Source organism: Neophocaena asiaeorientalis, unplaced genomic scaffold (genome assembly GCF_003031525.2).
Source record: "Neophocaena asiaeorientalis asiaeorientalis breed wild unplaced genomic scaffold, Neophocaena_asiaeorientalis_V1.1 scaffold148, whole genome shotgun sequence".
Classification (NCBI taxonomy): domain Eukaryota; kingdom Metazoa; phylum Chordata; class Mammalia; order Artiodactyla; family Phocoenidae; genus Neophocaena; species Neophocaena asiaeorientalis.
The window spans coordinates 4476475-4490809 of NW_020174050.1; the positions used below are offsets into that span (position 1 = coordinate 4476475).

Consider the following 14335-nt stretch of genomic DNA (forward strand, 5'->3'; position numbering starts at 1 on the left):
TCTTAACCTTACAGAGTGAGTTAAAATCCTATTTAATTATAGCTTCCCAATCAAAATTAACCCCATTATTGTTCCTATCATAATTAATCATTCTATGACACTGGCTTATATTGAGATGTTATAAGTAAGAGGGTAAGAAGATTGTACAAGACATATTTTAGCATGTCTACCTACACATGTCACCTTTTAAGGAAACTTTCCGATGCCAGGCCATGTTGAAGGGACAAAATTAGGTGACCATATTTTATATTACATAACCCAGGCACCCTCCCCATCTCAGTTTTGAAAAGTTGGCAGGGCTTCTAGACAAAAAGAGTAATTACTCTTCTATACCAGCAATACTAAGAATAAAAGAAATGTTACCACTCCCAGTATTTATTGACAAACACTAAAACAGTCTAGGAATTAACCAAGAAAAAATGCCTATGATTTTTAAAGAGGTTATTTTAAAAACTGTTACAAAGAACACAAGAGACCTCAATGAGTAAAGAAACAACATGTTCATAATGGAATAATTTATCTACAAATTATATATTTAATACAATTCCAACTAAAATTCTAGCATTTTGACAAACTCATTCTAAAACTGTTATAGAAGAATGAAGATCCAAAAAGAGCTTAAAAATGTGAAAAGAATGAAGATTGGAGATTCACTCTACCACATATATTTAAGATATACTACGAAGCCATAAGAGTAAAAAAATGTGAAACTGATTTAAGAACAGACTACATCACATATATATGGGAACTTGGTTTGATAAATGCTTTGATAAATCATTGAGGAAAATAGTTTTTTTGTGAATGACATTGGAAAAACTGACCCACTATTTAGAGAAGGTTGGGTTCATATCACTTAGTATATATAAAGTGAACTCCACGAGGACAGACGACTCAAATGGGAAAGGTTAAAGTCTAAAATCAGGAAAAAAAATGTAGGATACTCTAAGACCTTAGGTGAGGAATGATTTCTTAAGCAAATTCCCAAAAAAGAAAACACAAGGCCAAAACAAACCAATGGATATCATTACATTAAAATTAAGGTTTTCATAAACAACAAGATCCTACTGTACAGCACAGGGAACTATATTCAATATCCTGTGATATACCATAATGCAAAAGAATATGAAAAACAATGTATATATATGTAAAAATCACTTTGCTGTATAGTAGAAATTAACAGAGCATTGTAAATCAACAACAACAAAATAAGGGTTTGCTGTTCAACTATGGACACTAAAGACAGAGTTAACAGAGAGATGAGAAAAGTAGGAGATATTTAAAATGTTATAAACAGACTAGGGGTTAAAATCTATAATAAATGATGAACTCCTGAAATTCAAAAAGAAAAGACATGATGCCCAATAGAAAAACTGGACAAGATAGACTAGGTACATGCCATTCTCTCTCTCCTGTTGAAGACAGCCGTAAAATGAACATAATGCATGGGCAACTACCTGAGGACTCTGAAAAATGAAAAGTGGCAGGAGGAAGAAGACACGAATTTGAAGTATCACTGAACTAGTGGTGAGTTTACCATTATTTTCCTCTCTGGCAGCCCCCCAAGTTTGGTTTCAACACAGCCCAAAACCTGGAAGTTTTGGGCTGTGTTGAAACCCAGCTCTAGCTCTAGTGCAAGGAAATACATTATGGCATCTAGAAAAGAGTTTCTCAGTTTTAACACTATTAATTCGGGCCAGATAATTCTTTGTTGGAGTGCTACTGTTCTGTACACTGTAGGATACTTATCAGAATCCTGGCTTCTACCCACTAGATGCTTGTAGCATCCCCCCAACCCCCCAGCTGTAACAACCAAAGAAGTCTCCAGATACTGCCAAATGTGCCCTGGGGGACAAAATCACCACCACCACAATCCCCAATGAGAACTACTGCCCTCGAGCAACCACTAAAAAAACTGATAGTTGAAATGACAATAAATTAAAAACAATACTAAAAAATGTCCAAATAACCCAGAAGAATGCAAAAAAGAGGAAAAATAGGAAGGAAAAATAGAGTGAACAGTTAACAATAAGACTGTAGGTCTAAATCTAAATTTTATTCTGTCTACAGAAAATGTACTTCAAATATGATAAACGTAGGTTAAAAGTAAAAGGATGGAGAAAGACATACCATACAAACACTAATCAAAAGAAAGCTGGAGTGGCTTTATGTTAATATCAGAGAAAGTAGGCTTCCGAGCAAAGAGGATTCCCAGGGATAAAGAGGAACATTATGGAAAAATAAAAAGTATATATACCAAAAAATGTAACAATCCTAGATACTTAGCTACTTAACAGCAAACCTTCAAAATACATGAAAGGAGAAAAAGACAAATCCACAATTGTAGCTGGAGACTTCAACTATCCTCTTACAATAGAACTAGTAGACCGAAAAATCAGTAAGAATATAGAAAAACTGAACAATCTATCAAATGGATCTCACTGACATTAACAGAAAACTCCAAGAATAACAGAATCCACATTCTTTTCATAGGCACGTGGGTTAAAAACCTTTACAAAGTTAAGGACTTCCCTGGTGGCGCAGTGGTTAAGAATCTGCCTGCCAATTCAGGGGACATGTGTTCAAGCTCTGGTCCTGGAAGATCCCACATGCCACGGAACAACTAAGCCCATGCGCCACAACTACTGAGCCTGTGCTCTAGAGAAAAGTTCTCTGACCGTAACAGAATTAGACTAGATAACGACAGAGTAACAGAAAAATCTCCAGACACTTGAATATGAAACAAGTCTAAATAATCCATTAGTCAAAAAAATCCAATAGTCAAATAGAACACTCAAGGGAAAAGAAAATATTTTTAATGAATCAAAGATGACAAATAGAACATTATGAAAATTTGGGGGATTCAGGTAAAGCAGCGCTTAGAAGGCAATTAATAGCATCAAATGCCTTTATCAGAAGTCTCAATAACCTAAGCTGCTACCTTAAGAAAAAAGAAGAGAAAAACCCAAAGCAAACAGAATAAAGGAAATGGTTAAGAGCAAAAATTTATGAAACTGTAAACAGAAAATCAGAAGAAGAAAAAAATCAGCGAAACCAAGAACTTGTTCTTTGAAAAGATCAATAAAATTGACAAACCTCTAGCAAGACTGATAAAAATAAAGAGAAATAATAGCTTCTTTGGCTTTACTTTGAAGAACTTTGGTCAAACCCCATTTATAGTACTATGGACAACTCATTTTAAAAGTGATGCCAATAAATTCAGTGTATCCAGCCTAAGATACTAAGGCCTGGATATCATGTCACATTAAAAAAGCATGCTGGAATTTTTAGCCAGAGAAAATAATACTAAAAAGGAAGAATGATTATGAAGTTCAAATATCTGTAGGGCTATCATAGGAACATAGTGATTACCTACAAAACATGCCAGAGAAAACAGGTGTAAATTATAGCAAGGCAGATTCTGGATCGATGTAAGAAAGAGAACTTGTATCAATTACAGCTGACAATGAAATGGGTTGCTTCATAAAACAGTAAGCTTTACATTACTCAAACAGAGTCCAAATGAATATCTAATTAGGAATTCCATATAAGAGAACATGGAGGTGATGTCTAAGCACCTTTAGGCACTTGATTACAAAAGTCTACGTCATAAAATATTAAGTAGATTTAAGCATTCAATAATTTAAATTTGCTTCATTAACCTACAAATTATAATACACTATGACAACATAATCATAATTGTAGCCTTCATTTTCAAAAGTGTTTAATAAAATAATATGCATTCTCTGGCTGGAATTGAAAATAACAGTCTAATTAATCTGTTAAAGTCAACAATTCTGGGACTTCCCTGGTGGCGCAGTGACTAAGAATCCGCCTGCCGATGCAGGGGACACAGGTTCGAGCCCTGGTCCGGGAAGATACCACATGCCATAGAGCAACTAAGTCCGTGCGCCACAGCTATTGAGCCTGCGTTCTAGAGCCCACAAGCCACAACTACTGAAGCCCGTGCACCTAGAGCCTGTGCTCCGCAACAAGAGAAGCCACCGCAATGAGAAGACCGTGCACCGCAAAGAAGAGTAGCCCCACTTGCCACAACTAGAGAAAGTCCGCATACAGCAACGAAGACCCAATGCAGCCATAAATAAATAAATAAATAAATAAATTTGCATTATATTAAAAAAGCCACAGTTCTAAATTCATTGTTAAAATATATCAAATCAGATTTACATGATTTTGGAGGCTCCATAATAAAGAAGTTATATAAAAGTATAATTGTTAATTTGCAGTATATACTATATTATCTCCCCTAAGACAGAACAGTAACTAAAACACATGGTAAAAAGAAAGGTCTGTAACCCCTATACTACTCCTAGGGCCAGAGAATGAAGATAGATTCTTACATCTAATCTGGTCTGATGCTGCTTAGTCATCTGATCTTGAACCTTCAGTCTTCGAAGAAGTTCTTTGAAACCCACCATTGGTACAGGAATTAACCTGAAGAAATACAAGTGGTCAATTTTCAGACCTAAACCTATTATTACAAAATACACGGTAAGGTTTTCATAATAACACTCATGCAATTTCACTATATTTCTAGGGTTTGAAGGCAGATCTATGACTATGAAATCAACAATGTTACACCACAGAGATTTCACCTAACCTCCTTATTTTACGAATGAGGAAACAGAATTTGGTCAAAAACAGTATTATTAAATGCAAATATATAATTAGGGCACTAGTACTCAGATTTTAATGTTTTCACCACACTATGCTGCTTTACTATAATCAGCATTCTTTAAAAAGCAATGAAAAGGAAAATAAACTCACCTCGAATGTAAGAATTATAGTTAACAGCTTGCATCTGTTTGCTTCCCTGGTAGTAAATATTAGTTCTTATATGAAAGCAAGATGAAGACATACTTACTTTTCAGAATCAGGGTTATCCACCTTGGCTTGTTCCCAGATAATTGGATCAACACCTACCACAAAGAAGAAATATTTTTTCTAAAAGGAACTATTTTCCATTTTTATAATATTTGTATGGGAAAAGCCCTGCTAAAGTAAGACACAAAACCTAGAAGCTGTAATGAAAAATGATTGTCAAATATGACCACAACAACAAAAAATGGTAGGATAAAGCTAAAAAAAAAGTGACTTGAAAGCAAATATCTATAACCTATAGGGTAATAGATTAACCTCCAGAATATAGAAAGAGCTCCTCTAAATCAGAAAGACAAAAAATTTAATAGAAAATGGGCAAACGACATGAATAGGTAATTCACAAAAATTATAAACATGGGACTAATAAACATACAAAAAGCTGGTCAACTTTAGTAGTTATCAGGGAAATGCAAATGAAAATATTAATTTTTTATCATCAGAGTGGCAAAATTAAAGACTGATAATCTCCATTGTTGGCAAAAATAGAGCAGAATGAGAAAACATTAGAAAAATTAAAAATATGCGGAAAAGTAACACATTCCTGTTATGAATGTAAATGGTAGAACTTCCCCTGGAGAGCCATTTGGCAGTTCTAACAATATGGTAAGTACAGTCATCCCTCTGGCATCCACAGAGAATAGGGTTCAGGCCCACCCCACTCCTTGGGGATGCTCAAGTCCCTTGTAAAAAATAGCGTCGTTTTTGCATATAATCTACACCCATCCTACCATACACTTTAAATCATTTGTAGGTTACTTATAATATCTAATGCAATGTAAATGCTTTGTAAATAGCTGCCAAGGCGCCGCAATTCAAATTTTGTTTTTTGGAACTTCCTAAAATCTTTTTTCTCCTAGTTTGGAGCTGTGGTTAGTTGAATGTGCAAATGCAGAACCTGCAGATGTGGAACTCCCAGATACAGAGGGCTGACTGTATACATAATCTTGACTCAAAAATTTCAGTACCAGAGATTATTCTAAAAAAATACACACCTATGTGTTCTAAGACATATTTACAAGGATGTTAGTTGTTGCATAGTTTATAATAGTAAAAGGTGGAAACAACCTAGAGGTTAAATTCAGTAAGGTACATCCACAGTATTCCACGCAACTTTTAAAAAGAATAAGATTTATCTTTATGTACTGACATGGAAAATACGAAGAAATACTATAAGAAGGCAGGTTGCAGTAAATGTATAGTGCAGAATATTTTTTTCAAGGACTTAGTATACACGTACTTACATTAAAATTACAGATAAAGTATTAATAAAGTTCAATAAGTTATTGATAACAGTTGCTTCTATGGAAGAGAGGTAAAGATCTATCACACAGTCAATCTAGAAACTTTTATGGTGAGAACACGTTCAGGTTTTACTTGAATACTTAGTTAAGAGATAAGCTAGACAAAAATAAAATACTAAGATTACATTGTCTTTCGGTAGATGGAGTATGGACTATTTTTCTTTAGTTCATCATTGCCCAAATTTCTAACAAACATACTAGCTATATAATAGCTATATTAATATAATATATATAATATATTATAATATATATTATATATATTATATATATAAATATATTATATATAATATATATTATATATAATATATATTAATATAATATAATGTATAATATTAAATATATAATATATATATAATATATATAATTAAATGAATGAATACAATAAAAACATTCAAAACTATGTCCCAAATAAGCAGACACAATAAGCTGACATTGGTGTTATTAATATTAATAACCAAGCAACACCTCCCAAAATAGAGGAAGCATGTATTTCTAAATTTTTCATTTCCTCAACTCCATGACTCTGGAAACATACCAGCAGGAGGATTCTGTAAAAGCTGTTTGATCTGTGCAGGAGAAAGTTCTGTTCTAGTCATAGAAAGGGTTACACCAAGTTGCTGCAACTGTGTTTTTATATTGGTTTGTTCAAAATGGGCATATAGTGTTGTAGCTGGAACTCTTCTTGAAGTACCATTTGGAGAACGCTCAACAACATAAATGACAACTTCTGTCCTGGGGGAAAGATAACCAAGTTATAAAATATGGAGCATGTAACTCACAGCCACAAATATCAATGCAGCATGTGATTTTAGAAGGGTGTTAGCTGAATTCAGAAGCACCCTTCTAAATTAAAGGGTGCTAAATAAAGTTAAAATGACGTAGGCAAGTAAGATATTATCTATAAAAGGTATGCTTAGCTACAAAGTCCTATGTAAATGTTATTTTTTTTTTCCCCCAGAATTGAGAAGTGCTTTGGAGATTCTGTTGAAGTTTATGAGTTGCTTCATTGCAATTTAGTCCAAAACGTAAAATCTGATTTCAGTTATCTTATCTCACTGATAACAATAATTCTTCTAACCCAAGATATCCTAAAGCAAATGTCTTGCCACTAAGCATGATGATTATACACAGGACAAGGGAAGTTAACCATATTTATCCACAAATGAACATGTACAGTAATCAGTTAAAACATTCCAATGTCTTTGTGGCCCCTAATTTGCATACAACCATAATTAAGTTTCCTCCTGTTTCTGAATGAGAAATCTAAGAAATTATTAGCATCTAATAGGAAACCCACGATTAAGAAAAAAGCTTTTAAACAAATGCTTCTATAAATACTGAAGAATCACTAGCTGAGAAATATTCTGCTTTGAGATTTAATTTGTGCTTTAGCAACAAAAACACTGTTGATCACTCTCTTTGGATCAAGGCACATAGAAATATATAGTATATTTAATGTATACTTACTGATCATCTGGCAATGTTTTAATGCCCTCTACATTTACAGTAAGGGTCTGGTTTCCTCCCAATACTTTATGCAATGATTCTACCAATTGCTGTTGCTGGCTTCGAATATCTGTTTCTTTTTTGTTGAAAACTAAAACCACTAGCCCATCTTCATCTTTATTATTGGGCATACAACTATAACCTACTGCCTGTGGAATGACAAAACAAAGAATATCAAAAACATGTACAGATCTCAAATCATGTGTTTAATATTAACAGCTTAACATCTGCTAAAACAGGGAAAATAGCTTAATGTCTGGTAATGAAGGGAATATGTAATGATTCTATCCATAACTCTGTGCCCTAGGAGGTCACACAATTATAAAGAGAAACTTTCTAACCCAAGAATAACATAAACTTAGAGAGAGAAATTAAAATTTCCTCTTCCACAGAGTAACTAAATAGCTTTCTCCTCTGAAAAACTTTGATATCCATCATTGTTGGGTGTTTCTGAACACTGTGGAAACAACCCGGCATGCCATAAAAATGACTGCAAAAGTCATGGACCAAAATGTAATTTACTTTATTATATATCTGACTCATGGAATCTTAAGCGAAGTTTATATAAAGATATATAAAGAAATGTTTACCAAATAAATACTTTTAAAGTACCATAATAACACTGTCAACTTATAAATGCTATAAACAATGTCTACATTATTTTATGGTTTCATGTAAACTATAAACTTTATGAAACAGGTTAGTATTTTACATATATTAAATGACAAACTATTCCTTTCTAAAGAATTACTCTTTTAGACATAAGCCTTTTTTCTCTTTTGTCGCCACTTATAATGCAATTTTTTAAAAAGAATTTAGATTTACTCTGTATTAGTTCATTATGCATTTTACCATATGTATGTTAATATATCAATTAAAGAAAGAAAAAAATTAAATTGTTATATTCAACCTATGTCTACTATATACCTCTAGTCACTACACAAGAGTATTAAAATTTCAACTATATACACTCAAAAGGTATACTTTCTTTTTGTAGAGTGATGAGATAAAGAGATATTCCCTAACAAGACAGGTTGGTCACTTTCTGTTGTTTAACCATGTTCAAGGATCTGATCCTCAGCCTTCAACTCCAAACACCAGCCTATGTACACATTAAGTTTAAGAGACTGACACAGGCCAACAAAAACTTAAAAGAGGCTGACGTATAAACTGGATTGAAATACGTTAATTTTTTACAAAAAATACCTAAATACCAAGTTGACCTAAATCTCACTGGCTGATAAGTAGAATCTCTGAGAAGTTAAATTCAAATGAGAAAGTTGTTTGGTAGGCATGGAATCAGAGCAAAGAAAACATACTATGATGTTGTAGTACTGGCTTTGGCAGTCAGCTATAATAGTGACAACAGTATACATACCAAGCACAAGAGTTACTCTAATATGCTGTTTAGGGTATACTTTCCAGGACAATATTAGATGAAAACCACTAAATTCTAGTTTTGGGGCTCCCCTTTATAGGTGCCAAGCAGACCATTTCCCCTCGGTTAACATTTTTTCCTGCTATAAACTACATTCTAGTCACACCTTCCTTCAGTCATATTCTAGTCATCTCAATCACACGTATGTTAAGAAATCACTTCAATTTTATAGTTTCTGTACTTTTAAAACGAAAGTGTTACTGTACCATGTTCAAGGAGTACTAAAAAACCGAGCAATTGTTTTCTTAGTATTATTTTAATCCAAATATCACATTTCCTCATACACTCTTCAAGTGAAGATCAAAAGCAGTATTAATACCTTAAAACGGCAAAATGGGTTTTCTTGTGTGAATTCCACTGGTGGAATGTTACTGTTGAAATATCCTTTTCCTGTTCCCCAAAAGGCCTGTAGTTGATTCCATTTTGCCAAAATAGCATCTCTCTCATCTCCCAGTAGTGTTGGAGCAGAAAGAGCACTTGCAGTATTTATCAGTTGGTTGGACTGGGCAGGAGCTTGTGTAGGCTGGCTGAAGAGACCACCTAATGCTAAAAATGAATCCCAAAATTAGTTTTTCAAAAAAAGAATCAATCAATTCAGGTCCTAGATATGGTAAGCACAATATCCCCCGCCCCAAGAGATCCACATCCTAATCCCCAGAACCTGTAAATATGTTACCTTGTACAGCAAAAGGGACTTTGCAGATGTGATTAAATTAACTAAACTGAGATTATCCTGGATTATCAGAGTGGGTTCAACATAATATACGGGCTCTTTAAAAGGGAAGAGGGACGTCAGAGTCAAAGTGAGATTTGAAGATGCTATGCTGCTGGCTTTGAAGATGGAGGAAGGAGCTATAAGCTAAGAAATGGAGACTCTAGAAGCTGGACAAGGCAAGGGGATGGATTCTCCCCCCAGCCTCCAGAAGTAACACAGTCCTATCAACACCTTGATTTTAGCTCAGTGAAATTTAGTTCTGGATTTCTGATCTCCAGAACTGTAAGGTAATATGTTTTAAGTCACTAAGTTTGTGATGCTTTGTTATGGCAATAATAGGAAAGTAATATGCTGGAACAATCCTTATAATTTTAAACTCGCATTTCTGATAACATCTTAATACAATTAATTCCATTAAACACAATTTAGATCCATGATATTAATATTAGACCCACACCAAAAAAAGGGTAAAGTCTGTGAAGTTGCAGAATTGTTTTTTTAAACAACCTTTACTACTGTTATAGTTGTGTAATATATACAAATTGGAGGGTACAAAATAAGCAAAAAGAATCATTATATCAATGTTATGTCAGTATCAGCTTAATAAACAATTTCCTTCTCTTAGTGCAAAGAAATATATAGTAAAAAAAAACAACAAATGGGCAAATCCTAAGCTAAAGCTTTAGCTGGTTGTGTAACTTTGGACAAGTTACTTATTCTGTGTTAAAATTTCTCCAATAAAAGAAGGGCTGAGTTGTTAGATCAGTATTTCCAAAGTGCTAGATAAGTAAATAACCTTGGTACATGAAATTATCTTGTCAAGCAACAGTTGAGTCACCAGATGGACTAAATCATATGACAAAAACTTCTCTTTTAATTATCTGATTATATATATATATATATTTTTTTTTTTTTTTTCGGTACGCGGGCCTCTCACTGTTGTGGCCTCTCCCGTTGCGGAGCACAGGCTCCGGACGCGCAGGCTCAGCGGCCATGGCTCACGGGCCCAGCCGCTCCGCAGCACGAACCCGTGTCCCCTGCATTGGCAGGCAGACCCTCAACCACTGCGCCACCAGGGAAGCCCTGATTATATATATTTTTAAAGTCTCAGTTTGGTGCTAGTATGCCTTTAATGCCTCGTGTCATCACTTATCTCACTTTTTAACAAAGGGGAAGCACAAATCTAAGACTAGGAGCTTAAAGCAAATGTATCTAGCTAGAATTTATTAACACTATTATATTTTCTGTGGACTTAAGTTCAATTATTGTTTCTTTATAAAGAAACAATAGCTATAGCAAGTGATACTGGTTTTCCATTTATAGCAATAGTTTGGATTTTCCTTTCAAAATAAACATATTTAATGTTTAAAAGTAAACTGATTTAAAGAAAATTCTCTAATAATACAAATGGTATGTAGATAAAAGAAAAATCATGAATACCAAAATGACCTGAGTTTTAGGACCACTATATTAGATGATATTTAAGTTTTCTTTCAGCTTTAAAGACTGCAAGTACCACAAGGCCAATGGGGCTTCTACAGGGCTAGAGAGGGGCTGCTGTTACTCTCAACGTGAGTATTATTAATTCCCAAATGGGCATTTACGAAAATGGTAGAGAAGTGGATTAGAAGCCAGAAGACTTGAATCCTGATTTGCTATATGCTCACTTTGTAGCTTCCGACAAGAAATTCCTAGGTTTTATCTTCCTCAACTTTTAAATAAGATTAACAAACTATCATCTATACTAATTTACACTTCACACTAGATTCCAACCACACTAGTCTACTCAGAGCTCACTAGCTGGAAGGCATTTGAGAAACTCAAATAACAAAATCCTACAGACGCTTTTAAAGCCTTAGCATATTAGATTTCTCACACCTTTCTACCTTCTCAGGCCCTCATGCTGTTAATTATTCATTCCTTCAATCCTCAGAGAAAATCTTCAACTTTCACTGAATACACATCCTTCTTGAAAAACTCTTCTCCCTTAGATTTCCTGACAGTACAGTCTCTCCTGGTTTTATATATCATACACATATACATACATGCGTATTTTCATTCATTCATTCACCATGCATTCATTCAACAAATATTTACTGAGTACCCCTTAAGTGTCAGACATAGAGGCAAACACTAAGGATATGGTGGTAAACAAGACTGGTTCTTTAAACAAACTGAGCATATCAAATATTAACAGTTGTGATAAGTGCCTCGAAGTAGAGGCTCTGAGAGTCCTAAATGAGGGAGCTAATCAAGCTTGGGGCAGGAGGGTTAAGAGAAGGCTGTCCCATAAGAACTTCAGCTAAGGTCTAAAGGAAGTAGTCAGCCAGGCCATGGGGTAACATCAAAGAAGAACAGCATGTGCAAAATCTCTGTGTCAAAGAGGAGGGGAAGATGAGCTGGCAAAAGGAATACAGAGTACTAAACAATAGGGTAAGAGAAAAAAAAGACCAGACTATGATTGAAGTTGAGGGCTCACACTGGCCAAAAATGGGACAATTTGAGCATCAAAAAGAATAATGAATACATCCAACTCAAACATACTCAATTTACTAAATCTCACGCATTCAAAATGATAATTTTTTAAAGTAAAAATCAAAAATTCAGAAAAATCTCAACACCTTGGACACCACTGGAAATAATCAGGCCACCAACCACTTCTTACAAAAACTGTCAGTTAAAAAGAAAGAATTTATCCTGCCTTTCCTATACAGATTCCATTTCAGGGTGACCAAGCAGTCTAGGGGGGATGAAGAAAAACTCCTTTTACAGAAGACTTTCAGTGTGGAAGAGAGGGCAGAACTAGAAAATCACTAACTCCTAATTTTGCAACTCCTAATAAAATAACTGATTGAGGCAATGACCATCAATGAATGAAACCATTAGGTTAAAGACTGATGGGGAACTTTACAAGACAGACTGGCTCTCACCACCTGAACCCACTGATCAATCTTTGCACCTCTAAAAGAGATGGCCTCATAATGTGATACAATAGGAAGCACACAGCACCACCCGCAAAGTATTCATGCCAAAAAGTCAAACTTAAATCTAATAAAGTACCTAAAGCTAACTTCATTTACCAGAAATATGGGGCATAAAGTCAAATGATTCTACAAGGAAACAAATTTAGACTGGGGGATATTTCACAGGACAACTGGTCCAGTTTCTGTAACAATTCATGAGTGGGGTAAAAAAAAAAACCCAAGCAGGGAATTCTCTATACTAAAAAGAAGCTTAAGAGACCTTGTTTAGATCATGATTCAAATAAACCAACTGAAGAAAACTTTACTGAGACATATGGGGAAATCTGATTAAGGATGATACCAAGGAATTAGTAATTGTGAGTTGGAATGACTCCATGTTTTTAAAGAGAGAAGCACAGTAAAGCAGTAAAGTAAGGGTGAAATTACATGTTTGGGATTGGCTTTAAAGTACTGATACTTTCAAAAAAAAAGGAGGGGGGAGGGAGGATATAGATAAAACAAATGTGGCAAGTTCTGACCTTTGTTGAATCTATTTGGTACAACATGGGGTCATTTTACTATTTTTGTATTAGAATTTTTCACAATTAAAGAACAGGAGATGCTCATTGGATCTGAGATGATTAATGACCATAACTATTTGACTGGGTGAAGAAAGAAGAAAACAGATGAGTGTGGGCTACGAGGCAACAGAAGACAGCAGCAGGGGATCCCATTCTTCTACATCTATTTCAAGTAGTTTGTGAAGGCGAGAACAGAGTGATAGCAAGAGGTAACTGAAGTGAGATGTGAAATTAAAGTAGTTTTATTTTTTGGTTTCTGTTTTTAGAAAAAAGAAACTTCAGACGTTTAAATGTGAATGAGAATAACCCTCGGACAGAGAAGCTGAAGACTTTGTTTTTGGTGGGGGGTGAGAGGTAGAATGGGGTGGGGGTCTGCTGGGAAAAATAATCAACAGCACAAGGAGCCCCAGAAGGTGGGAGGATATGAGATCCAGAGCACAGGCAAAAAGAGAAAAGGATGGCTTACAGCGGTAGGTAGATAAGTAAGATTCGGTAGTGGGCAACTGAAGGAATTACAATGAGGGATTCTATTTTCTCTTTGAAGCAGAGGTCAAGGCCATCTACTAAAAGTGAGAACAGAGAACTTTGAGATTTGAAGAGAATAAAGGTTTAAAATAACTTACAGAAAGTGGGAGAAAAATTTGAAAATAAAAACTTCACAGGATTACCAGGCAATGTTGAGGCCCCAACCTGGGTTGGTGATTAAGAATTTAGAGATTCAATCTTCTGTACTGTATGATTTTCTCAAGCAGTATCTAGACAGACAGTTGGGCTTACACAGGCTTGGGGTTGTTTTTTCCAGCAGACATGATACAAGGATAAGGAAGTTTAGCATACTGGCAAGAGTGACTGAAATGGAAGGACAAGGGCTCTAAGATAATTAGAAAGGACAGTGAGACAGGAAGGAGCTGATGGAAGAGCAGAAAGTGTCA

At 34.8% G+C, this 14335-nt stretch overlaps 1 protein-coding gene across 1 annotated transcript in view; it reads right to left on the bottom strand.

The window, feature by feature from the left end:
* The window catches only part of NUP54 (nucleoporin 54), a 30278-nt gene that overhangs the window by 8774 nt on the left and 7169 nt on the right, over positions 1 to 14335 (bottom strand). Inside the window, exons 4-8 of the mRNA XM_024754182.1 lie at positions 9464 to 9690; positions 7668 to 7855; positions 6736 to 6932; positions 4883 to 4937; positions 4359 to 4452 (exon numbers count right to left, since the gene is read on the bottom strand). Coding sequence (XP_024609950.1) covers positions 4359 to 4452; positions 4883 to 4937; positions 6736 to 6932; positions 7668 to 7855; positions 9464 to 9690 — 761 coding nt within the window. The remainder of the gene's footprint in view (positions 1 to 4358; positions 4453 to 4882; positions 4938 to 6735; positions 6933 to 7667; positions 7856 to 9463; positions 9691 to 14335) is intronic.